Source organism: Oryctolagus cuniculus, chromosome 3, assembly GCF_051225735.1.
Source record: "Oryctolagus cuniculus isolate XC-2025 breed Fujian yellow rabbit chromosome 3, ASM5122573v1, whole genome shotgun sequence".
Taxonomy (NCBI): domain Eukaryota; kingdom Metazoa; phylum Chordata; class Mammalia; order Lagomorpha; family Leporidae; genus Oryctolagus; species Oryctolagus cuniculus.
Genome location: NC_142869.1, coordinates 89,108,173 through 89,133,732, shown reverse-complemented (window position 1 = coordinate 89,133,732; position 25,560 = coordinate 89,108,173). Strand labels below are relative to the sequence as shown.

The following is a 25,560-nucleotide window of genomic DNA, read 5'->3' as shown; positions in this document are numbered from 1 at the left end:
TTAGGCTAACAGAAGTGGTTAAGGCTGTACAAGAATTTTCTGAAATGCCACAGCTTAAGTCCTATGAAGTATAGATTTCAAACTAAGTCCTCTGATTTCTAAACTTAGTACTAAATCATATTATATCCATTTTCAATTAGCAGTCAATAAAATAAGTATCTACCCATCAAAATGTTAACTGAATATATAAAATATATAAAAAAATTTATTCTGTTTTTATGGAATAATGTGTTTACAATTCTAGAATTGCAAAATAAAGTCAATTGAGAATGGAAAACAAAACATAAAACACAATGTTACCAGAATAAAAAATGCTTTTGTCTCACAAATTACATTTTTCAGTATTCTGGTCTTGTTTAATACAGAATTAATTTTATGATACCAATATAGGAAAAAAATAAATGGCTATCATTCAAGTTATATAAACTACAACTTAAAGTCCACTGTAACCTTTATAACGGTAACCAGAGACACTTATATATTAATGCATACATAAAAGTAGTCAATCAAAAAATGCATTACAGAAAAGTTATTTTCACAAGATTACCGGTAAAGCAGGCTGCATGGAAGCCTGAGACATATGAGACATCATCATTCCAGGCATTACTGAAGACATCATTCCAGGCATCTAAAACAAAAGAAATGTTGTTACATTATACCAAAGTCAATTTCACTTTGAGAATCATACAACTTAAGACTAAAAGACACTGAACACCCTACTATATAGAGTTTGCTCAGTAAATATTTGTTGAATGAATGAAAAACTTTAGCAAAGGTTTATTTTAACAGTTATGTCATAGCTTATCTGTAATTGAAATTATTTTAACAAACAAACTTAAGTTTAGGCTATTATTTCTAGCCAAAACTTAAGAATATTAATTTCCTTTTAGTTTTAACTCAATACATACGCTTCTCTCCCTACTTTAAGCAAAAGAAGTTTCTGAGGGCCGGCGCTGTGGCGTAGTGGGTAAAACTGTAGCCTTCGGTGCCGGGATCCCATATGGGCGTTCAAGTCTTGGCTGCTCCACTTCCAATCTAGCTCTCTGCTGTGGCCTGGGAAAGCAGTAGAAAGATGACCCAAGTCCTTGGGCTCCTGTACTCGTGTGGGAGACCCAGAAGAAGCTCCTGGCTCCTGGGTCCTGGCTTTGGATCAGCACAGCTCTGGCTGTTGCAGCCAACTGGGGAGTGAACCAGCAGATGGAAGACCTACGTCTCTCTTTCTCTGCCTCTCCTTCCCTCTCTGTGTAACTCTGACTTTCAAGAAAATAAACAAATCTTCAAAAAAAAAAAAAAAAAAGTTTCCCAGTATTTTTCACCTTTAATTTTAGTATCTGCATGAAAGAATTTGTATAGCAATTTGGTCCTTTACAAAAACTTAAGATTGAAAGTGCTTGTAAATATGTGAATCATAAAACTGATTTTCCTATATAATCCAGCCATTTCTTGTTCAAAAAACAAAGTACACAGATAAGTATTTGAAGATAGTTTTGAAGTGTTCTATATAGTTTACCAACTATGAGTCAAGTCTATGAATTAATCAGACATAAATAAAAATTATACAGATTAACATACATTTCTCAAATATCTGCCTCAATGCATATTTACCAGTGTAATGCAACATTATAATTTTGCTTTTTAATGCATACACCAAACATTTCTAAGGAAACTGGGTGGGGGACAAAAATTCCATAGCAGTATTGGAACAAGATAACTAGTAACTCAGCAGTTTCGAATTAAATGGACAATCTGAGAAACAGGAACAGAACAGAAAGCACATTGGTCCGCAGCAACATATAAATTAAAGCCTATTAAAAGTAGACAAGAATACACACCCTGAATTTTATTACTTATGAAAATCAACTCATGAAACAAAAAAAGGAGGTCTAAATTAACTACTGAAATGTAGTATGTAGTCAATGAATGAAAAAATATCCAGTAAACTGTACCAACACTATTAAACAATAACTTCACAAAAATCATGATTAGAATAATATGGTAGCCTATTTGTAACACAAAGTCAAAATTATACATATCAATTTTTAAAAGATTTATTTAAGAGATAGAGTGAAATGGGAGGCGGGTATCTCCATCTGCAAGTTCACTCCCCAGATGCCCACAATAACCAGAACTGGGCCATGCCAAAGCCAGGAGCCAAGAACTCCATTCAGACTTCCCACAATGGTGATGAACCCAAGTACCTGGGCCATCTTCCATTACGTTCTAGGTGCATTAGCATGGATGGGAAGCATGAGGTGGCTAGAGCTTGAACCCTGGCACTTTGATATGGGATGCTGGCATCTTAACTGCTGGTCCAAATACCCACTCCAAAATATATATGTGTATATATATATATTTTTAAAGGTACAGCATTCAAAAAGAGAAGCTGACAAGCCTCACTAACCAAACTAAGAATTAGAAAAAACAATCACACATAAATGGAAAAATAAAGCAATCAACTAAGAATGAGGCTTGCTCCCTTTCCATATGTACCTTCATCCCACCCAACAGATATATCCTCACAATTTTTCTTTATGTTAATATGATGTAAGTTGAATCAGGAATTGGTTTCAAGGAACAGCAACTCAGAAGCATGGTGGGCCACAAAGCAGCAGCCTGCTACTTAACAGGATCTACAAATAAAATAAAAATCTAGAAATGTATTTAAAGCTACAACTCTTAATTTTTAATCACAGTAATTTCTCAAAGAATTAAAGATATTTTTAACAGTGGGGTAAAATCTCCATAATGTAGCAGTAGACTGCAAATGAAATTCAAGTTGAAATATCCTAACTTCATAATAAAGATTGAATCTCCTACATATGACAAGAGAATTCCAGACCAGGCTAGTGAGACTTACAGCAAACAATAAGTTAAAATTAGTAAACATACAAAATTTGGCAGTTTTCCCTTTAATTATTCCTCTTTCTTTATCTCAAATTTTTCAACATCAACATTTTCCCTTTAACCTGGAATTTCTGTATTGGTTATAAAATAAAATTTAATGTCAAATAAAAAGCTATATTCTCCCTCAGCACCTCTGCAAAATCTGAGAGGTGGCAACTATTTAAGTTTGTTTTATCTGACATCCTTATTTGTAAGACTTTTTTTAAGCTTTATTTATTTATTTAAAGGCATATTGGTAGAGACAGAGTTAGAGACACAAAGAAAGTGATCTACTACCTGCTAGCTCACTCCTAAAATGCCCCTAACAGCTGAGACAAGGCCAGGCCAAAGCCATAGTGAGGAACTCCATCGGAGTCTCCTGGCTCCTGGCTTAGGATTCGCACACTCCAGCTGTTGCGGCCATCTGGGGATTACAGTTACAGAATCTATTTTGTGGGAATATTATGATTCTCATTTACTTTAAATATAGGATACTTATAACTTGGAGACAGATTTTACAATTGCTGTTTTCAAAACTGAATTCTTATGCCAGGCACTCAGCAGAATTCTCGGTCTGAGACCATTAAAATTTTTTCTAGGTTATCCTTTTTTTGTTTTAGCAGCATACTAATAATGGTAAACCATACTGCACGACTGTGGTAATTGCACTGTGCCTCAAATCCTCAAAAATGACTTTTATTTTCACCTTCCCAGTAACCAAAGTCGAGACAGTCAAGTTTCTCTGCTGTCCCTTTTTGCTTGGTAGATATACATCTTACTTCACATGTATAGTGGTGTCCCACCTTTATGTGCAGTATTGAGTATCTCACCACTGATAACATATTAGGTTTAATGAAAATGGAATGTCTCTTCTAAGGGATTAGAAGGAAAAAAATCGTAACTTGGTTGCTATGGTAGTGATCCAACAAAATCCCATGAATCACATAGTTCTTAAGGCTACTTACTATATGGTAGTCCATACTAACTTAATGTAGCGTACCACAAAATCAAAACCATGCAGTGCTTTTTAAATTTCCACTAAACTTTACTGGCAAATGTGTAAAGCACTATAAATTGAGAAATTTTAGCTATTAGTATCTAAGCTTCCTGCCAATGCAGACCCTGGGAAAAAGCAGTGATTGCGCTTCTAACTGGTTTCTGACACACATGAAGGAGACAAGGATTGTGTTCTAGCTCCCAGCTTCAGCACATTTGGAAAGTGAACCAGAAGCTGGCAGCTCATTTTATCCAATCTTTCCTTTTTTTCTCTATTTGAAAGGCAGGAGAGAGAGAAGAGTGGAAACCATAAACCTAGTCTCCAATTTTAATATATGAAAAGGAAACAAAAGTAGAAATCTTCATGTAAAAATTTCACAAGTTCTTTTCCTTATAGTTGTTTCCTAATATTGTTCTTGCTGGAAATAAATCACAAATACCTTGACCTATTTATTGTCTAGTCTATTAACTCATAAATTTGGTTGATTTTTTGGGAAACCATTCTTGATATAAACCTGTTACAAGTTCATGACCCAAAGTTTGATTCTGGTATTTTTACTTGGTTCTTTTTAAAATTCCACAAGGTAAGTACATACTATACAAAGATGATTAAGTATATAATTTAAAATCAAGTATCTTACACAGCACTAAACATTTTTATGAATATAAACAAATGTGAAATGTGAAAATGCAAAAACTGAAATAAACTATTAAATATTTATAAAATTGAAATAAATGGATATACCTATGTTTAAAGCATACCTTTAGCAACTCAAAAGAAGTAGATAAATTTTGGGAAAATCATTTTATTCATCTAGAATAATATAAATTTAAGACATCATTTTTTACAAGAAACATTTAGATAAAAGTTACACAATATTTTCACACTGTTATCACATGGAATAGACTCTTACCATGTAGTAAGACAAATCCTAGTATTCAAAATTAGTTTCCAAACTCTCTTATCTCACAGAATCAAGAATTACTGTAGTACAGTATCTTCTTTTTATTCATGGTTATGGCTAGCCATGATTAACCAAGTTCCAAAAATATTAAAATAAAAGATTCCAGAAATAAACAATTCATTAAGTTTTACATTGCATGCCATTCTGAGTAGTGTGATGAAATCTTCAGTAGTTCTGTTCCATCTGCCTGGGATGTGAGTCATCTTTTCCTAGTATAAACATGCCATTTGTATATGCTACCTGAAACCCTGGCCAATACTGCCTCCACCAAGACTCTCAAAGCTCAATGTGATCACTAAGTAACCATGATTTTACTCACAGTAGCCTCAAAGCCCAAGAGCAGTGATGCAAATGAGGCATCAAGACAGAAACAAGAAACAACAGATTAATTTTGGTAGTTATCACAACATACCAGGGCATACAGAAAAAAATGTTACATATATACAGGGTTAAAAGCTACCTGTAGTTTCTAACATCTACTGGAATCTGGAACATAACCCCTCAGATAAAGGAAGACTATAAAATTCCTTCAGGTTTTAAGAAAGGTCGTTCAATTAATCACTCTTTATAGTGCCCATCTGATAACAGTACTGTAGCAATTAAATGGGATAATACATATAAGGCACTGAGAAAAGATGCTTAATAAACGGTGATTACTACAGTTGTCTCTCGGTATCTACCTGAGAAGTACTGATTCCAGGATCATTCTACCCACACCAAAATCTATGGATGACTCCTTATAAACAGCTTATTTACGTGAACATCCTAATACACATTCTCCTGTATATTTCAAATTGACTTGTAACAATACCAATGCTACTAAGTTATTACTGAACTACTTAGGGAATGACAAGAAAGCAATCTATATACATTCATTACAGACACAATTCCTTCTATAACGAACATGTTTTTTTTCTTTGAACATTTTCAATCTATGACTGGTTCAATCAGTGGATGCAAAACCTGCAGATATGGAATGCTTTTTTTTTTATTATTTCTATTCTTCCTCATGTCATCTAGGTATCTTTTATGTTGTCCCTTTCATTTATTCCGTATGGATCTCTCAAGCACTTTTTTTTATTTAAAGATTATTTGAAAGGAAGAGTTACAGAGAAAGGGAGGGAGGGAAAGAAGGGTGGAAAAGAAAGAATCCTTCATCTGCTGGTTCACTCCCCAAATGGTCACAATGGCCAGGGTTGGGCCAGGCAGAAGCCAGGAACCAGGAGCCTCTTCTGGGTCTCCAACATGGGTGCAGGGGCCCAAGACCCATTTCCACTGCTCTCCCAGGAGCATTAGAGGGAGCTGTACCAAAGTGGAGCAGCCAGGATTCCAACAGGCACCCATATAAGATGCCATGTCAGACAACAGCTTTAACCAATATGCCACAATACCAGCTCCAGCACTTTGGTTCTTTGAAACATCTAGTAAATATTGTAAAACCATTATTTTTGGTAGGGATCAATACATGAAATCTATCTAGTCAACCCCTTTATCAGGTAAGATAATCAAATCCAAAAGAGTATACGAAATGTTTGAAAGCTTAAAAAGAAGCACATCAGAATTCTAAGACAGACTACATGACAAAAAACTCAGAAACAGAGCTGAATGAAAATGAACTGTGTCATTTTTTTTTTAATGTTATAAAGAGAACTGGGGATACACACACATTGTAGTTTGTCTCAATTAAATCACACAAAATAAAAGACTTGAAACTTACCCTAAAAAGTCAACTAAGCCTTCTTTGGGGTTCAAGAACTATTTCCACAGACACAGGAACATTGTCTCTTTCCCAAGTCCTTCAAGCTAGATTCAGTATTATATGTAACCAAATCTTATTTCATTATAAAGAAAGAGGGCAATTTTCTACATCGCTTAACATATACAATCACGTCTCAATGACTGAGGCATGCTCCAAGAAATGCAGCGCTGTTCTGCAAACAAGAGTTCACTTAGACAAAACTAGGCGGTACAGGTCAACTACTCCAAGAGGCCTTCTTACATAACCACAAGATGGCATACTGGTGTACAGCAAATTGTTCATTTCTTATTGAAGATGTATTTACTTGATGTTCAAGAGTTAACAGAAAAAAAAATGTGTTTAAAAAAAAGAGTTAAAAAAAAAAAGTGACAATTCTCTCAAGGTCACCTGCACTCGTATATGAGTGCGTACTATCCTTTTGCCTTTCAATAAATCCTGTTCTGAGGCCGGGCTGTGGCACAGCAGGTTAAGCTGCTGACTGCGAAGCCAGCATCCCATATAGAGCCAATCTTTGTCCAGGCTGCTCCACTTATGATACAGTGCTTGGATTCCTGTCACCCATGTGGAAGATGCAGCTGAAGCTCCCAGCTCCTGGCTTCAGCTGGCTCAGCCCTGGCTGTTGCAGTCCCTTCTGGAGTGAAAACAGAAAATCACTCTCCGTCTCTCACTATCTGTCACTTTGACTTTCAAATAAATAAATCTTCTGAAAAAATAAAACCTGTTCTGTTCACCTCTTAAAAACACAAAAAAGGCTGGCGCCATGGCTCAATAGGCTAATCCTCCACCTTGAGGCGCCGGATTCTGTCCCGGTTGCCCCTCTTCCAGGCCAGCTCTCTGCTGTGGCCCGGGAGTGCAGTGGAGGATGGCCCAAGTACTTGGGCCCTGCACCCTAATGGGAGACCAGGAAAAGCACCTGGCTTTGGATCAGTGCGATGCGCCGGCCGCGGCGGCCATTGGAGGGTGAACCAACGGCAAAAGGAAGACCTTTCTCTCTGTCTCTCTCACTGTCCACTCTGCCTGTCAAAATTAAAAAAAAAATAAAAATAAAAAATGAAAGCCTGTGATTAAAACAATCAGAGCCCAAGAAAAAGCAAAGTGTATTTCAACTCCAGGGAGTCCTCTGCATATTTTAGTCCTTTAAGAGACATGGCAAACAGTATCATAGAATATTCAGATTTCCACTTTGAGTACACAAAGCAGCAGCAGTGACATTTTTTTCAAACTCACAATGCAAAATACCCATTTTGAGCAATCACTAACTAAAATTAATTTTGATTCACTGGCCAGCAGACTTCCAAATGTCCATATATATCCTGAAAGCCAAACCAGCAAATGGAAGACAAAAACACACAATTCACAAAAGCATCTCAGAAATGATGGCAGGTTGGGGTCAGCATTGTGGTACAGCAAGTTGGGCTGCTGTCTGCAATGCTGGCATTCACTATGAGTGCTGGTTCAAGTCCTGATGGCCCCATTTCCTTTCCAGCTCACTATTAATGTACCTTGGGAAGGCAGCAGAGAATGAATAGTCCAAGTGCTTGAGTCTCTGTCACCTATGTGGGAGACCAAGGAGTTCCTGGTTCCTGGTTTCAGACTGGCCAGGCCTGGAAACCGTGACCATTTGGGGAATGAACCGATAATTGAAGATTTCTCTTTCTTCCTTTCTGTAACTCTGCCTTTCAAATAAATAAATCCTTGATAGCAAGAGGTGTGTGTGTGGGTGTGTGTGTGTGTGTGTGTGTGTGTGTGTGAGTATGTGAGTATTCATATATTAGCATCACAGCAGGAGAATTCAATATTTATTGACTAAAGGAAATAAGAGCATATGGAAAAAGGAAGAATGAAAAGACAAAGGATAACTTCTTCATGAGAAAGTAAAATACTCGTTACTGCTCACAAACTTTCCTAACTAGACCTATTCCTCTAGGTTGAAAACAGACAAGTAAAAACCCTTAGTGCACAGTATTGGATATACATACAGATAAAATCTTTACTATCTGCTGGTAACACTACTTATGATGATGATCTAAAGTCAGGCCATTAACATCTCTAACAAATCCAATGAAAAATGAACAGTTTAACCTGCTGACATTTGGTCCCTCTTTTTGACCCCAATGTTTAATAAATACATTTGTTTGTACTCTACCAGCTGTTTCATTCATGTGTGTTAATACTAATTTATTTCAATGCTTTTTTCTCCTAAACAGCAATGAATAAATGGCCATAATTCAACATTTCTCACAAAACACTAATTCCATACAATGCGGAAATAGCAAAATAAAATAGATAATGGGTGAGGGACAGGGAGACTAGGGAAAGGATGGTTAGGAAGAGACAGTCAAGTAAGTCTGAGAAATATAGAATCTTAGTAAATACTATGCCTCTGATTCTAAAAGCAGGGCAATAGAGTTCACTTTTCAAAACTGATATGCTCTTCATAGATCTCTGAAAATACTCACCACTCTTCATACTTAGAAACATTATTCTATCTGAAATTTCTAGAGTTGAGCTTACATTGAAATTATCCAATAATAAAAACAGCTACAGTCTCACTAGTAAAACATCTCTCAAAATCTTAGCACACACAGTATAAAAATTAAACACATTAGATCTGGGTTAATGTATTTAAATGTATTAAAAAGTATTTGCCATGGGGCTGGCGCCGTGGCGCACTGGGTTAATCTGCCTATGCTGCCAGCATCCAGTATGGGCGCCAGTTCTAGTCCCAGTTGTAACTCTTCCAGTCTAGCTCTCTGCTGTGGCCCAGGAAGGCAGTGGAGGATGGCCCAAGTGCTTGGGCCCTGCACCCACATGGGAGACCAGGAAGAAGTATCTGGTTCCTGGCTTCGGATTGGCGCAGCTCTGGCCGTAGCAGCCATTTCGGGGGTTGAACCAATGGAAGGAAGGTCTTTCTCTCTCTCACTGTCTGTAACTCTGTCAAATAAATAAATAAAATCTTTAAAAAATAATAAAAATAAAAAGTATTTGCGAGGGCCAGCACTGTGGCATAGCTGGTAAAGCCACCGCCTGCAGTGCCAGTATCCCATATGGGTACCAGTTTGCACTGCAGCTGCTCTACTTCCAATCCAACTCTGCTGTGGCCTGGGAAAGCAGTAGAAGATGGCATAAAGTCCTTGGGCCCTGCACCCGCGTGGGAGACCCAAAAGAAGCTCCTAGCTCCTGGCTTTGGATAGGCACAGCTCTAGCCATTGTGGCCATCTGGGGAGTGAACCAACGGATGGAAGAGCTCTCTGTCTCTCTGCCTCTGTCTTTCTAACTCTGCCTTTCAACTAAAATACAATAAAATAAAATCTTTTTTTAAAAAAGTACTTGCCTAAGTAATGTAAAGAACACAAAAATTACCTAGATTCAAAAACTATGAGTGGAGTGGCCATTCCATCTAGTGGCTAACACGCCTGCATCCACACAGGAGTACCTGGCTTGGAAACCCAGCTCTCACTCCTGACATTAGCTTCCTGTTAAAGCAGATCCTGGGAAGCAGTGGCTGATAACTCAATTAACTGCATTCCTGCTGTTGCAGGTGTTTGGAGAGTAAACAAGCAGACAGGAGCCATCTTCACTTGGTCTATCTGTCTTTCTCCCTCTGCCTCATAAGAATTTAACATTTTCAGAAATTATGACAAAATAATCTAGTGTGTTTCTTTTTGTCATTAATACCAACTGAATGGCAATGTTTCCAGCACGTACATTAGTACGTTAAAAGAAAGTTCAAAAGCAAAAAATAAATGTACCAACTTAGATAATCGAAGAACCAATATATTGGATTTCACTGGCAATCTCTAAGCTGTGGAAAAATATGTAATATAGATCAAAACCTGTGGTAAAACTTAGTAAACAGATAATCACTTCTCAATGATCTCACCTACCACAGAAATACACTTTCTTGTAATTTAAAATGGAAATAAGTATTTTAGTTTTATTCAATAAGCAAAATTACTTACTTTTATACTTTATTTTTGCCAAAATGAAAAAGCAACAGTAAAGAGGTAAATACTAACAAGTAGTAACAAATGAAGTAAAAAATAACCATAGAAATAGTCACATGTAACACTTACTACCACTGGTTTATAATGTAGCAAAGAGTATCTATTTGTTTCATTCATTCAACAAGTATTTTACTGAGCAACTATGACATGCCAGAAACTGATGCGGACCTCCATGCTTCCTAAAAATTATAACACAGTCTCTGCCCTCCAAGAGCTTACAATCTACTTGTTGGGATAGCAAAACAAGTAAGAAACTAAGACAAACCAAGTCAATAACCAAGTGTCAAAATAAGTGAAACAATAACTTCTGGGCAGATTACACAGGATTTTCTTTAGTAATTGGAAGGGGAAGTATATATTAGCTAAAGTCATTTCTGAGAACATCCTAGAGAAGGCAGAACTTGAAATAGGAGCACTTTGCTAAGAAAATCAAAGTTCACAGTGACAGTGAGCTGGGGTGAGGGTGGGGGGTTAAGAACAGCACAGCTTGAAGTCAGGAACTAGTATTCATATAATCACTCAAGATACCATGAAAAGACCAGCCTGGGTTCACATGAGAGTGTGAAGAATGTCTTTGAATCTTGCTTTCGTATGTACTAAGGTAAATCCTTGAAAGAAAAGCAGTGGAATTTAGGTACTATGCCAAAGGCACAGTAAAAACATGTGACATTCCTGGGCAAGGAGATAAGAAGTTGAAATCTAAAATTTTGGTTGGGTGGGGTAATAGGGAAGACATCCCTCAAGCAAGAAAATCAGCTCAAAAATTGTTACCTGTCTAAGGAATGGTAGTATGATGACTTGAGCTCAGCTAGCAGCAGGAATAGAAACAATGTAAGGTTTTTAATAGAACCTGCTTTGCTAAATATTAGAACAAGAAAATCAACCTCATTGTCAGTTTTGACAAAGACCACAAAAAAAAAAAAAAAAAAAAAAAGGAAAGGGAAAAAAAACTACTGAATAAGCAGAATTAGGGGAGATGGGGAGATTTTCTAAAAAGAATTTTTATTCTTTTATTTCCATAAACCCATAAAATCTGCTATTATCTACTCTTCTTATCAAATGTTCTGAACTGAATCATAGTCTGTTAGAAGCTGAAAGGTACCTTAGATCTTCTGCTCTACTGTTCTCATTTTAAAAAGAAAACATTAAGACTCAAAAAACAAATGAGAAAAAAGAGCCAGCTACGACTCTTGTAGGCAAAGGCAAAATCACCTGGATAAAGATGGAAGAACTTGCATCTTTGTGGAGAAAGAACAGTAGAACAGTAAGACATGAATACACTTCGATGGCAAACATTACTTACTATAGATGGAGGAAGAAGACACCCTCACACATAATTATATTGGATAGGAATTTCTACCAGAAATTTTCAGTATTGTCACTAGGCAGTAGAAAAAAATTTTTTTTGGTAAAACAATGATCCCTCCAAAACCACTATTTAAACTTTTTACAACATGTAAGGTCTCTCCCAGCGATAAGATCCTATACTCCTATAAAACTGGAAGCATGACTTTCCCATTAAATTATTTACAATAAGAGGCAAACTTGACCAATAGGATAGATAACTAAGATAAACCTAAAAAATATTATAAAGCCCTATTTGATGACTTACAAATATTTACTCTTATTAAGAGATTCAGTTTCAACTATAAAAATGTCTGAATTCTCAAAGTTATCATGAATTAAACAAACAAAGAAGATTTCTGCAAGCTAAATAACTTGTTGCATTTTAAAAGTTACAAAATTACAAAATTCTGGCTTTCCTAGATCCTTCCTATTAAGTCTGCATGTTAGTTTACAAGTAATTTTTTAAATTTCATGTCATATTCAGTAACATTCCAAAGATCACAAACGTTTAGCAAATAAAACTGCCATCAATGGTAATTGTCTACTGGTTCCAGCATGACATCTTAATGAGAAGCAGTTAATACAGTCATCATCTCTTGGTTTCCATAGGAGACTGATTACACGATCCCTTGCAGATACCAAAATTCATGGATGCTCAAGTTGCTTATAAATGGCAAAATACTTTCTATGATATAAATAAGAGCTATGCATAAAGGTGTTACACTATATTGCTCAGAGAATAATGGCAAGAAAAAAATCTGTACATGTTCAGTACAGAAACAATTTTTCCCCGAATGTTCTCAGCCCGTGGTTGGATGCGGAACCTACAGATAGAGAGGGTCAACTATACAGGAAGGTTACATAACCTCCAGTCCCAAAGGCTAAAGATTTTGTGAATTACCTTAAAAACTGGATGGCAGAACCCTACCAACTATCACTGCTGTGAACGATACCAGAACACCACTTCTTGTCAATTATCTTCTGACACTGTTCATTAACACTTCTGTGAGTTGTGAGGACAGAAGAAATGATGCAGAAAAAGGATCAATTTTGCTAATGTTTTGTTCTATTTGTGCTTTAAATAAGATTTCTGAATTATCTGAGGATTCAAAATTATCCATGCTCTCCCTTTCTGTTACGCTAATAAGAATTAGCTTTATCAAGATTTGGGGCCCACATTTGTTACGTATTATGGAGAAAAAAAGAAATGATTTAACTGAAAAGAACAACAGGATTCTCTTAGGTCCCTCCTAAAACATCCATTCATTACCCTACCAGGAGCCAACAACAGTGGGAAAAGAAATCTAACATACAAATAATCAGGTATATTTAAAGTCACATGGCATATATTGACCTAGGAAAAAAGTAGAAGAAACTACAAGGCAAAATTCTGAGTATCTGAATGGATGTGTACGAAGTATCAAGTAAAACCTATAAGGAAGATGGTCATTGATACAGCTAGAGATAGGGCCATAAAGCAAACTGTGACCAGCTTATGTCAATGAGATACACAAAAGTACTTTTAAAAAACAAAATTTGCATTTTACTAGAACCTGGAAAACGCTAGCTTGTGTTTTGGTTTTGGTACTGCAACAGCACCATTACAGCAAGGGTAAGCAGGTCAATCCCTTGCAAAACTTACCTTGACTGGCCCAATGGAAACAGAAGGCCCCAGAAAAGAGAGAAGCATCTGGCAGTAGCAAATTGTTTTATTTTATCTTTCTGTGGAAAGAAACTAATTTTAAATAAGAACCAGAGCATTTAAAGAATAAAATATTTTTTAAAGCTCATTATCTAGTTAGAGCAGCTCTACCAAGAAAACAAGAAGAGCTCTTTGCTGCTTAGAGATGGAAAGAAACAGAAGAGGAATCAGAGTTGTTTCTGCATCACCTAGGGAGTGTTAAAACCTGTGTTATTCTAGAGTAACAGAATAAAAGAGTCTTATTTAAAGAACTCCTGCTGGCAGAATCTTTTGGATCTGGTGCCTATGAATAAAGATTTTTACACAAAATTTAGGGCTATATTCCAAATAAAAAAGAAGAAAACCACTTGATATTGAGCCCTTCTCCTTGTAAGGTTAAGTAAAAAGAGAGAGACACATAACATGCTCCTTTTTTCACTGCAGTTTCACCAATAACTCTAACCATCAAGGCTTAAATACTTACATATCAAATAATACTAATCAACAAAAGATCATACCTACTGGCTTTCCAAAATACTCTTGTTAGCCTAAGCTGTTGCTGATTTACTGAGATACTCAAATAGAAATGACCCAACAACCTAAAGAGTGTGTATTAAAGAACCTAATAACATAAAGCACAAAATTATTCATGGTAACTAAACCTGTTACCTTTATTGGATGCTTCTCTAGAAACTTAGTTCTACTAAATCAAGCTAACTAACTTAGTTCTACGGATGCTGCTGAGTCAGCATAAACCTTTTGCTCTAAATCACTCCTACAAAACAATCCATTTACAATTTATGTTAGAGATGGAAGGGACAGCTCAAAAGTAGGAGTGCAGAAGCAAAAAGCATTTTTTTAAAAACCAAAAACAGTATAAGTTGAAAACGAACTACCTGACACTGCTCTATGAAGAATCAGAATTACAGAGCAAATTTCCCAACCCTCCCTCACCACCCCACAACAGACAAAGGAGAAGATATTAAGCAGTAAAATTCATTCCAAGTCAAAGGCCTAAACAATCGCTATTTTCAGAGTCTATACACTTACATAGTCCATTGAAATAAGTTATGTTGACATTTCATACAATATTTACTCTTAAAAAGTTAACTCCAATTGACATGCTCAAGAGAGAAAAGGACATTAAATAAAAAGCCTAGATACACAGTTACTTAGGAAAAAAAACTCTTAAATTTTGTTGAGGTAGTAATTTTTTGATACAGAATACTTTTTCATTACATTCAAAATTTGATTACAGTCTTGATGCAACATTTTTATCTGAAAACTTTATCTGGGCATAAATTAATCCTCAACCAGCTACAAGTACGGCACTGATTTAAAATTCTAAAATGTCGACACAATACCTGAGGCAAAAAAGCACCAACAAATAGGAAACAAAACAAAAACATAACGTTCTTACTTGTCCCATTGGTGGCCCTCCCATAGGGGGCATCATTTGTGGCATCATTCCATGAGGTACAGGAGGCATATTTGCTCTCTGACCCATAGGGTGCATTCCCATTGGGGCATAATGCATGCCAGGGTGCCCCATCTGAAAAATAATGAGCATTTGAAAATTACCAAGTTAATAAGCATCTCAGCAATCTCATTTCAAGAAATCTCTTACCTGTAGTGGCCTATATTAGGCTACTGTGGGATGCATGACTGTAGTATAATGAACTTGCACATTCCATAACAATGTGGAAAAGGTGAAAAATGATCCTGGAGGGTTGAATCAGCTTGGTCCCCCCACCCCCCTTCACTAAGCACTGATTCAATCATCTACCGAATTGCTTGCTGGTTTTGGAAAATACATATTCAATGCTTACTTAGAAAGTTATGGTCAAAAAAATCACATCTTTATCCTGTTTTACATAGATATAAAAAAAAAAGCCAGCTGTCATTTTACAATGCCACTAATTTGACACTTCAAAGACTTTGAATTTGTCAAATTCACTTCGAGGCAAACCTGTCTTAACAGAATGCACAGGATGGGTTGTCAGAGCCACTTCATGCCTAACATACTATTTCCTAACCTAAGCTTCAGCACAGGTAAAAGTTCCTCTCCCGAAAACACATCTCCGAAGACTTAAGGTTCTGTCACTCACAGACACTAAATGCAAACAACCAAGTCAACTATTTCACTGCGCATTTAACGCACTACTTTCTTCCTATGTGTCCATTGTTCCTGGCTTTTAAACCAGGGAATTCTCCCCAGCCAATTATCCCAGAGACCCCCTCCTCCCGCCGCAGACCACCACCACTACGCGTGCAAACAAATCAGCTTCTTGCAGTCTTAGCGACATCAAGCCTCTGCTAAACCAGGCCTTCGGCTCCGAGACGCTCGCCCCGCCCAAGGCCTGCCAGCACCTTCACCGCGCATCTGTCTAGGCCAAGCCCACTGGGAACTTCAAAGGTCCCACATACTTCTCTTTGTGCAGCCCTGCCCTGCGTCTCTCTCCCTCGGGACATAGCCCACCATCTGGAGTTCTTCCTTCGTCCACTCCACTCTTCTCCTTTCGGAGTACGCTTCCTGTCTGCCTCCGTTTTTCATTGTGCCGCTTTCCCCCTACACCACCGATCCCTTACCGAGGGCCGTCTCCTCAGGAAGCCGTCAGCGGAAACCCAAGAGCTGGAGCAGAGGTTGGAGCCGGACAATCTCGGCTCCCCGTCCCCAGGACCCCGCGAGGGAGGTTGGTTCTCCATTTCACTCACCATGAGGCCTCCACGCTCGGCTCCCGTCCCCGGCCTCATCGTCGGGCTCAGACTGCTCGGCCGGCGGCCACTACCGCTACACATACCAACAAGAAGCGATCTGAGTGGCTGGCGCCCGCTGGGGCCAAAGGTTAAAGGATGCCCTGAGCTATGGGGCGGGCTCAGCGGGGCCAATAAAATGACAGGTTTCTCCGCTGTCCAATCGCAGTGCGCCGCCGACTCGCACTTCTGCGGCGATTGGCTCTGAGCCTCAGCCTCACTCGGCGTCCCGTGCACGGGAGGGGGGGAAGAGGAGGGACAAGAGGAAGTTTCCGCGTCGAGTCCTTTGACTGGAAAACTCTACCAACTTCCTTTCGGCGGAGGAAGACTACCGTGCCCTATCTTCCCTGAGCTCCAAAAGCCTCACTGCGTAGGGGTGGGGTATTGGGGCCCGCCGCCTTCACCACCTCCCCCTCCCGAGTTACGTACGCGCCACAAACCTGCGGCCGCCCCCAAGAGGGTAGGGTGGGGTGGGGTGGAGTGGCGTGGGGGCGGGGTAAGCAGCTTCCAGCGGTAGCGGTAGCTGGGGCAGGATGCGCGCCAGTGCGCGCGCTGTGTGGGAGGCGAAGGGGCGGGGAGGGACGGGCTAGCGAAGAGGCGTCCAGAGCAAGGGAGCTCTGCCTGCAGCGGCGCAGAGCGCGCCGAGTCGCTGGGAGGGAAGTTGTGGGTGGGGAGAAACACGCCGAAGGGAGAGCGGGATGGACTCCCGAGGCAAAGCGACGGGTTAGGAGGAGCAGACTGGGGAGCAGTGTGAGCGTAGAGGGGGGAAAGCACGCAGGCTCTTGAATGTGTATCGGAAGGGCCTGGGCGAGCTTTAGGACCCGGTGTTGACTGTGGGGCTGCTGGGGCACGCGCTTGCCTGGGTGGCGACGCGCCGGTGGCCGGGACTAAGCACGCTGGGGAGAGGCAACTCGGCTACTTGGGGCCTCGGCTTGCCTGTCCCTGCACGCTTCCCTGCGCCCGCTCTCGCCTGCTGCCCCAGAATCGGCCCGCGGCCGCGAGGCGCCCAGCCTCTCCGGCGAGCCCTCTGCTCCCTCTCGGCGCCGCCGCCCACCCTCTCGCACCCCTGCGCGCCTGGCCGGGTGGTGGAGGCCGCAGCGGCGCCCTGCCGCTGATTGGCTGTTGCGGTCGCGGGGCGGGGCCAGTGAGAGACGTTGGACCTCGGCGGTTCTCGCCGTCTTTCCCGCCATGTCTTTTGTGGAGAGCGGGAGGCGTTCTGCGCCGCGCCGCCGCCGCCTCGGCACGCCTGTGCCCTTCGCGGCGCCGCAGTACTCCGCCTTCTCTCAGGGGGACAGCTGGGGTGTGGGCGAAGTCGACGATGAGGAGGGATGCACCCAAGTGGCCCGCGACTTGCGGGCAGAGTTCTCGGCTGGGCCGTCGTCGGAGTCCAGGAGAGGTTCTCTGTTCCCGCCAGATGGAGATGGGTCGCCGGTGCTGCCGGAGAAGCGCAACGGCATCTTCCCGGCTGCTGCGGGAAGCCGAACCTCGGCTCGGCAGTGGCCGGTTCAGGTCCTTTCTATTCTGTGTGCGCTGCTGTTCGCCATCCTCCTCGCCTTTCTGCTCGCCATCGTCTACCTGGTCGTAAAAGGTATCGCAGCCCGGGCCGAAGAGTCTGCCCAGAGTTCAGATGGGCCCGGGTGTGGCTCTCGCTTCCGTCCAGCCCTCAGCCCCCGCCGTCCCCAGGGCTGGCAGGCAGGCAGCCAGCCAGCCGCGTTCCCCCAGAGCCCTGTCTGTACCTTTCTGTACCCGTTCCTCTTTGTCCTCGCTGCCTGGGCGGAGGTCCCTGATCTGCGATCGGGGGACCCATTTTAAGAAGAGGTCTCTCAATTAAATGACTTGGAAAGAAGTATCCAGGTCGTTGAACAAGTGAGGCAAAACACTGGCACAGTTATGTAAGCGAACTGCACAACACCTCCTAGCAGACAGCAGGAAGTGCGTGTAATTAAATAGGCTATGAGTATGGAAGGGCGTTGATCCACAAATGCCTGAAGATATGTTGTCCACCAGCCCTTCGCATTACTCAATTTCTGAAGGGCAAGGATTTCCATCCCACAGCCCAAAGGTCGACTTTTGGAGGTGAAATAGTCTCAGCTTTTTTCCAAGATCAAGTTTGTAACCAGGTGTAGCATGCAAAGTTCTGCGTGAGGTACAGGCTATTCTTTCTGTAGTTTTATTTTCCCATGTCTGAAGTTGAAATATTGGCCAGATTAGAATAAAAATAAGTGTTTCTTGAAAGTTTTTCCTAAACTGACGGGTGTATTATCCGAGTATGGTTTTCCGAGTATTGTATGTTAAATTGAAGAGTTAAAATCTCAGTGTGTGATCACACTTGGGTGTGATCATGGCTAAATTAATGAAAAAGAAAAACCAAGAAAGTGTTGTATGGAAGCATCCCGTACATTGTCACTCAAGTGTTAGCTTTACTTCACTGAATAAATCTATTTCTTTCCAGTTTTAGTTTTTCTCCATTACCTTCCAGCCCTAGGATGTTGCAGATGGCTCTTCAGTGCTTAAAGTGTTTGATTTTAATACAGAAGGCAGATTGGCAAGTTCATGTGTGAGGTTTACTTCATCAAATGGCATTGGGTGTAAACCCTCACTTTTAAATGTTTGCCAGTGTTTCATTTCTCAGCCACTCCCCTTCTCCCTTTTTGCCACTGGATCCCTGATAGTTTTTGTCCCAAGTGATTGCCTTTGTATCATGAAGTCATAAAATCACAGTAAGTGGAAGTTTGTGTAGAAGACATTGAACTCTGCTTGTCTTTGAGAACAGAGAAAGGACCTGAACTCACTACTTAGCATGCCCTTTAGTTTGTTTTGCATGAAATGTCTTTACAACATTCCTAGAGAATAAACATTACTCTCATTTCCTATATGGCAGCCGACTCCTGTAGTGATTTTCTTTGCTTGCTGAAGAGCACATCACTAGATAATTGTATCAGAATTTGAGCCCAGTTCAGAGCACATTCCACAGCTCCACAGCATCTGCTCAGCCTTGGAGTCACTCTTGAAATTATAAAATAATCTTACTTTTCTACCTATCTTCCTCTTTGTATTTACAGAGTTGCATGCTGAGAATTTGAAAAATGAAGATGGCATAGACACTGGGCTGTTAGGTATGGACTTAATTGTCAATGAATTTGATTTTGAGTTCATTTTTGTTTGTTCAGATCATGTTTAAACTATAAAATTTGATGTATAATACTTAGTGTACATATAAACCATGCGTAGTCAGTTCATTCTTATTTCCTATTTGCATATGTTTGATGTTTTCAGACTATTCATATATATGTAAGCAGTATGTGTCTTACATATTTGCTGTAATTTTATAATGGGCATGAGAAAATGTATGTGTATCTCTATTTTAGTCCTGTTTGCTACAGTTCATTTGATTTTATCATAAATTGGAGGGCAGTTAAACTATATAATCAAATCATATGATCATTCTATGATTCTGAACCTTGAAATCCACTTGCTCCCTCAATCCCTTCTGAATGCTTCAGTTTACTTCTTCAAGGCTACTGAGCTCAAAGTGACACAATGTATTGTCTGCCTGGTTTTGCAGAAGAAACTAATCTTCAAGTTAGAAGTTAGTGTGTTAGATATCACATGGAAACTTTTAGCTGTGTTCTCAGCTTGTTGCATGAGAAAAATGTACATTAGGTACTAATTTTAACAATATGTTTTTATTTCATAGTAACAGCCAAAGTTACAAAATAGCATTTGTTGAACTAGCATTTCTTGATATGACAGAAACTTTTGAACTAGGCATGAATTCTAACCTATTTGAAAATACCAGATTTCACATCTCTGAATAGAATTAGTGGCAGTTGTTATCTGAAGGAAGGGCTGCTCAGTATCAAAATGAATATAATAAGAGTTAGTCATGGCCTTTCTTCCTTTCCCACCTCTAGGTAAGCTTTTAGGTTTAGGCTTTTTTATAATTATGCAGTGAATCATCACCTACTTTAAATTATTTAAATTTGAAATTTAGATAATAAACCTTATTTAGTTAAAGTCACATTACAGGCATTATTTTTAAGGTTATCCACAGGCCTAGTTGATTACACTGATCATGTACAACAAACATTAAGTTGTTTTGCACTGCACATTGGCTTTTGCATCTGTCACATTTTTCCAGGTTATCACATTTTACAAACTAAATCCTGTTTCCAGCTTTGCAGTTTTTCTTCTACGGTTTTAATATCCTCCAGGATATAGCAATGAGTATAAAATGATCTTTTATTTGAGGTAAATCTGAAATAAGAACATACGAAAAATAAAAATTTTAGCAGAATATACTTAATCTATGACATTTGTTATTAAATTATATTTAGTGCTTGTATTTTTTATATATTTGTATATATATGGCACTGTATTTGTATATATATGGCACTGGCCATACAGAATTATAACATTAGACTGGAATTTCTTCATTGTATTTTGTTTTTTAAAGCTTTGTTTATTTGTTTGAAAGGTGGAGAGGCAGAGGCAGAGGGAGGTCTTCCACCCACTGGTTCACTCCCCAAATAGCTTCAAAGGCTGGAGCTGGGCTGATCCAAAGCCAGGAGCCTAGAACTTCCTCCAGATCTCCCATATGGGTGCAGGGTCCCAAGGACTTGGTCCCAAGGACTTGAGCCATCTATTGCATTCCCAGGCCATAGCAGAGAGCTGGATCAAATGTGGAGTAGCAGGGACTGGAACCCTTGCCCATATGGGATGGTGGTATTGCATGTGGCTTACCCACTATGCCACAGCACTAGCCCACCTTCATTTTTTTTTAAGAAGCTTCTCAACCTTATTGTGGGTGTTTATCATTCACTTAATGTCGCTCCCCCTCTTCGTGGAGGAACGACACAGAACCCTGCCTAGGCTTCATATCCGAGTCACGGCACCATTATGTCGCTCCCCCTCTTCATGGAGGAGCGACACAATGCCCTGCCTAGGCTTCATATCCGAGTCATGGCACCATTATGTCGCTCCCCGTCTTCGTGGAGGAACGACACAGGACCCTGCACTGTTCTTCTGTCTGCTCGGCCCTTCCCGGGTTTGCTGCTGGTTCTTCCCGGGTTGGCTACTGGTCCTTCCCGGGTTGGCTGCTGGTCCTTCCTGGGTTGGCTACCATCCCTTCCACCTCCGTGGAAGGGCGGTTCCCCCTGCCACATTCCCCACTTCCGCGGGGGAGCGGCACACCGCCGGCCGGCTCTCTCGAGGGCTGCACAGGTGTTCCCATTAGATGTTCCTCTTAGATGTTCCTGGTGCATGCCGTCTCTCTCCTCCTTTATAGTCCTCCCCCGCCAATCCCAACTCGGCTGCCCACACGCCGAGTACGCTGCTCTCCTCCAATCAGGAGCAAGTCCTACAGTTTATTGGTTGAACTGGAGGCAGCTGTGCGGAAGCTGTTTACCTCTCTCCCAGCGCCACATTGTGGGAGAGCAGATGCATAGAATAAGTCTTAATTCCAGTAACTCAGTCTAGTCCGGGTTGCTCCCCACAGATCCCCCTTTCTTTTTATTTTTTGGCGTTGATACGCGCCTGTCTTCGGTGTCCCGCGGCACACACTCTGCTCTGCTTGCTAGAGTTGCCACAGGTTCTTACAAGTCCTATCAATCAGGCAAACCGAATCCGGGTCCTCTCTTCGCCATGTTGTGAGGAGGTTTTTAGGCGCTGATGCGTGCCTGTGTTCGGTGACCTGCGGCTCACACTCTGGTCGAGCCGCTTGCTGGTGCTTACCGCCTTAATCAGGCAGACCGAATCCAAGCTTTCTCATTGCCGTATTGTGGGGGAGACTTATTAGTGTTGGTTCGTGCCTATCTTCGGTGACCTGCAGCTCATACTCTGGTCGAGCTGCTTGCTGGTGCTTACCGCCTTAATCAGGCAGACCGAATCCAAGCCTCCTAATTGTTGTATTGTGGGGAGGCCTTACTGATGTTAATTCGTGCCTGTCTTCAGTGACCTGCGGCGCATAAGCTGCTAGCCGCCGCAGGTGCTCATCGCCTCACTTAATCAGGCAGACCGAATCCAAGCTCTCACATTGCTGTGTTGAGGGGAGGCCTTTCTATTTCTCTATTTCTCTATCTCCGGGCATTCCTATTTCTCCCATTTTACTTCTATCTTCCAGCATTCCTATTTCTCTCACTTTACTTCTAAACTTCTATTTCTCTTATCCCTGCAGCTTCCCGGCGCCTCGCCCTGCCGGCAGCTTCACGGCTCCGGCAGCTTCACGGCTCCATGCGGCTTCCCGGCGCCTTGCCCCGCCAGCGGGCTCCGCCCCGAGGCTGCTTCTCGGCGCCTCGCCGGCTCTGAGCCGCTTCAGCCCGCGCCTCTCTCATCTGCGCGGTTCGGCTTTGCGCGCACACTCCGCAGTCTCGCACTTAACCCTTTCGCGTCTGAACCACGGCCTCGTGCCAGCCCCGCGTTCCCTATCTATTCACGCCCCGTGCTCTCTCTGCACGCGGCGGCTTCCGCGAGTCACACAGCGTAGCTTGCGTCTCCACCACTAGCATTCAATCTAAGTTCCCCGGGCTAGCCTGGCGAATTCAACCCAGCTTACGTCTCCGCCCCACGGTTTGGCTTCCCGTCCTTTGCTCCCCGGGCTAATCAGACGGATCCCAATCTGGCTTACGTTTCAGCTTCTGGTTTCAACTTTTCGCCCCCTATTCCCGGGCTAACTTGAGAATCCCAAAGTGGCTTTCGTTTCCGCCTTGGCCTGCCCCCCGCGGCTTCAATTTCCCTAACATTTTTCTCTACCCGGTATGTTTCCCTAAGTTTTCTTCCAACAATATTCCTCCCTCATTTCTCCTGGCCTCTCCCCACAGTCCGCGTCCGAGTCTGTTTGTTCTAGCTTTCACTTTCGCTCTTAGAGATTTCTCCCAGCTTCCCCCCGTAGTCCGTATCCGAGTCTATGCCTAGGCTTTCAATAGCTTCTTCCGGCACCTTTTTCGTCCGGCTTTTCCCTAGGCTATTTGCTAGTCTCTCTCTCCGGTAATTTCCCTAGGCTGTTTGCTAGTCTCTCTCTCCGGTATTTTCCCAGTTCTTCCCGTTTCCTATCCGTCCTAGGTTTCCTATCCGAGTCACGGCACCATTATGTCGCTCCCCCTCTTCGTGGAGGAACGACACAGAACCCTGCCTAGGCTTCATATCCGAGTCACGGCACCATTATGTCGCTCCCCCTCTTCGTGGAGGAGCAACACTAAGCCCTGCCTAGGCTTCATATCCGAGTCATGGCACCATTATGTCGCTCCCCGTCTTCGTGGAGGAACGACACAGGACCCTGCGCTGTTCTTTTGTCTGCTCGGCCCTCCCCGGGTTTGCTGCTGGTTCTTCCCGGGTTGGCTGCCGTCCCTTCCACCTCCGTGGAAGGGCGGTTCCCCCTGCCACATTCCCCACTTCCGCGGGGGAGCGGCACACTGCCGGCCGGCTCTCTTGGGGGCTGCACAGGTGTTCCCTCAGATGTTCCCTTTAGATGTTCCTGGTGCATGCCGTCTCTCTCCTCCTTTATAGTCCTCCTCCGCCAATCCTAACTCGGCTGCCCACACGCCGAGTACGCTGCTCTCCTCCAATCAGGAGCAAGTCCTACAGTTTATTGGTTGAACTGGAGGCAGCTGTGTAGAAGCTGTTTACTTCTCTCCCAGCGCCATATTGTGGGAGAGCAGATGCATAAAATAAGTCTTAATTCCAGTAACTTAGTCCAGTCCGGATTGCTCCCCACACTCTCCCACAACATCTAAAAGGGAACATCTGAGGGAACACCTGTGCAGCCCCCAAGAGAGCCGGCCGGCAGTGTGCCGCTCCCCCGCGGAAGTGGGGAATGTGGCAGGGGGAACCGCCCTTCCACGGAGGTGGAAAGGACGGCAGCCAACCTGGGAAGAACCAGCAGCAAACCCGGGGAGGGCCCAGCAGACAAAAGAACAGCGCAGGGTCCTGTGTCGTTCCTCCACGAAGAGGGGGAGCGACAACTTAATCCTTTTTGTGGCCAGGACCAGATTGGTAGCATTTACTACTCTTTCTGTTTTGGTGGTTTTTTTTTTTTCGTTTTTGTTTTTTTTTGTTTTTTTTTTTTTAGATTTATTTATTTGAAAGAATTAGATAGAGAGGGAAACAGAGAGAAGGGCTGGTACTGTGGCGCAGTAGGTTAATCCTCCGCCTGCGGTGCTGGCATCCCATATGGGTGCCGGTTCTAGTCCTGTCTGCTCCTCTTCTAATCTGGCTCTCTGCTATGGCCTGGGAAAGCAGTAGATGTCCCAAGTCCCCTGCACCCGTGTGGGAGACCGGGAAGAAGCTCCTGGCTTCGGATCCGTGCAGCTCCGACCATTGCAGCCATTTGGGGAGGGAATCAGCAGAGGGAAGACCTTTCTCTCTGTCTCTTCCTCTCACTGTCTGTAACTACCTCTCAAATAAATAAATAAATAAATTTATTAAAAAAAAAAACAAACAGATCTTAGGTCTGTCTGGTTCACTCAGCAAATGGCTGCAGCTGGGTCAGCTTGAAGCCAGTAGCTTCATTCAGGTCTCTCACTTGGGTCGTAGGGGCCTAAGTAGCAGCAGGGACTCAATCGAATCAGTGCTGTTGGGGATGCTGGCATTGCAGGTGGCAGCTTAACCTGCTATGTCACAATGCCACAGTTGAGAAAAGCTCACTCAGTTTTTTTCTTACTGTGAAAAAATTATTGAATTCTTTGAATTGCTGGGGTTTGGGATTTTTTTGTTGTTGTTATTTAGAGATACAGACAAACGGGGTGTGTGTTGTTGGGGGGAGGCTTTGTTCCACTGGTTCATTCCCCCAAGTGTCCACAATAACTGGGGCTGGGAGCCAGAAACTCAGTCTAGATCTCTCTCGTGGGTGGTGGGGTTACTTAATCACTTAAAGCATCACTGCTTCCTCCAAGGGTCTGCATTAGAAGGAAACTAGAATCTGGAGCCTGGACCTGAAACTGAGTACTCTGTCTTAACCATTAGGCTAACCATTTAGCCCCAAACTTGCTAGTGTGTAAACCTTAATTTTTTTTTAAGGGAAAGGGTTTACTGGGGAAAACCCAGCAGACCGGAGGGAAAGGGTGAAGAAGGAAAGAGAAGGAGAAGGAGGCCAGCGCTGCTGCTCACTTGGCTAAACCTCCACCTGCGGCACCGGCACCCAGTGTTCTAGTCCCAGTTGGTGTGCTGGATTCT

At 42.1% G+C, this 25,560-nt stretch overlaps 2 protein-coding genes across 11 annotated transcripts in view; one reads left to right on the top strand and one right to left on the bottom strand.

The window, feature by feature from the left end:
• Positions 1-17,002, bottom strand: part of PRPF40A (pre-mRNA processing factor 40A) — a 56,837-nt gene extending 39,835 nt beyond the window's left edge. For 4 of the 8 annotated variants that reach the window (XM_051849558.3, XM_051849563.3, XM_051849559.3 and 1 more), the window contains exons 1-3: positions 16,354-17,002; positions 15,059-15,190; positions 548-628 (exon numbers count right to left, since the gene is read on the bottom strand). In XM_051849558.3, the coding sequence (XP_051705518.2) occupies positions 548-628; positions 15,059-15,190; positions 16,354-16,437 (297 nt within the window). In that variant the 5' untranslated portion in view covers positions 16,438-17,002. Of the gene's footprint in view, positions 1-547; positions 629-15,058; positions 15,191-16,227 lie in introns of all 8 variants that reach the window. The other 4 variants (XM_051849555.3, XM_051849557.3, XM_051849562.3 and 1 more) reach the window with 3 other exon arrangements.
• A 422-nt stretch (positions 17,003-17,424) lies between these two features.
• Positions 17,425-25,560, top strand: part of ARL6IP6 (ARF like GTPase 6 interacting protein 6) — a 30,283-nt gene continuing 22,147 nt past the window's right edge. For all 3 annotated transcript variants that reach the window (XR_001793578.4, XR_016230855.1, XM_002712176.6), the window contains exons 1-2: positions 17,425-17,980; positions 19,455-19,508. Coding sequence is in view for 1 of the 3 variants with exons in the window: in XM_002712176.6 (XP_002712222.1) it covers positions 17,581-17,980; positions 19,455-19,508 (454 nt within the window). In the remaining 2 variants the exon portion in view is untranslated. The remainder of the gene's footprint in view (positions 17,981-19,454; positions 19,509-25,560) is intronic.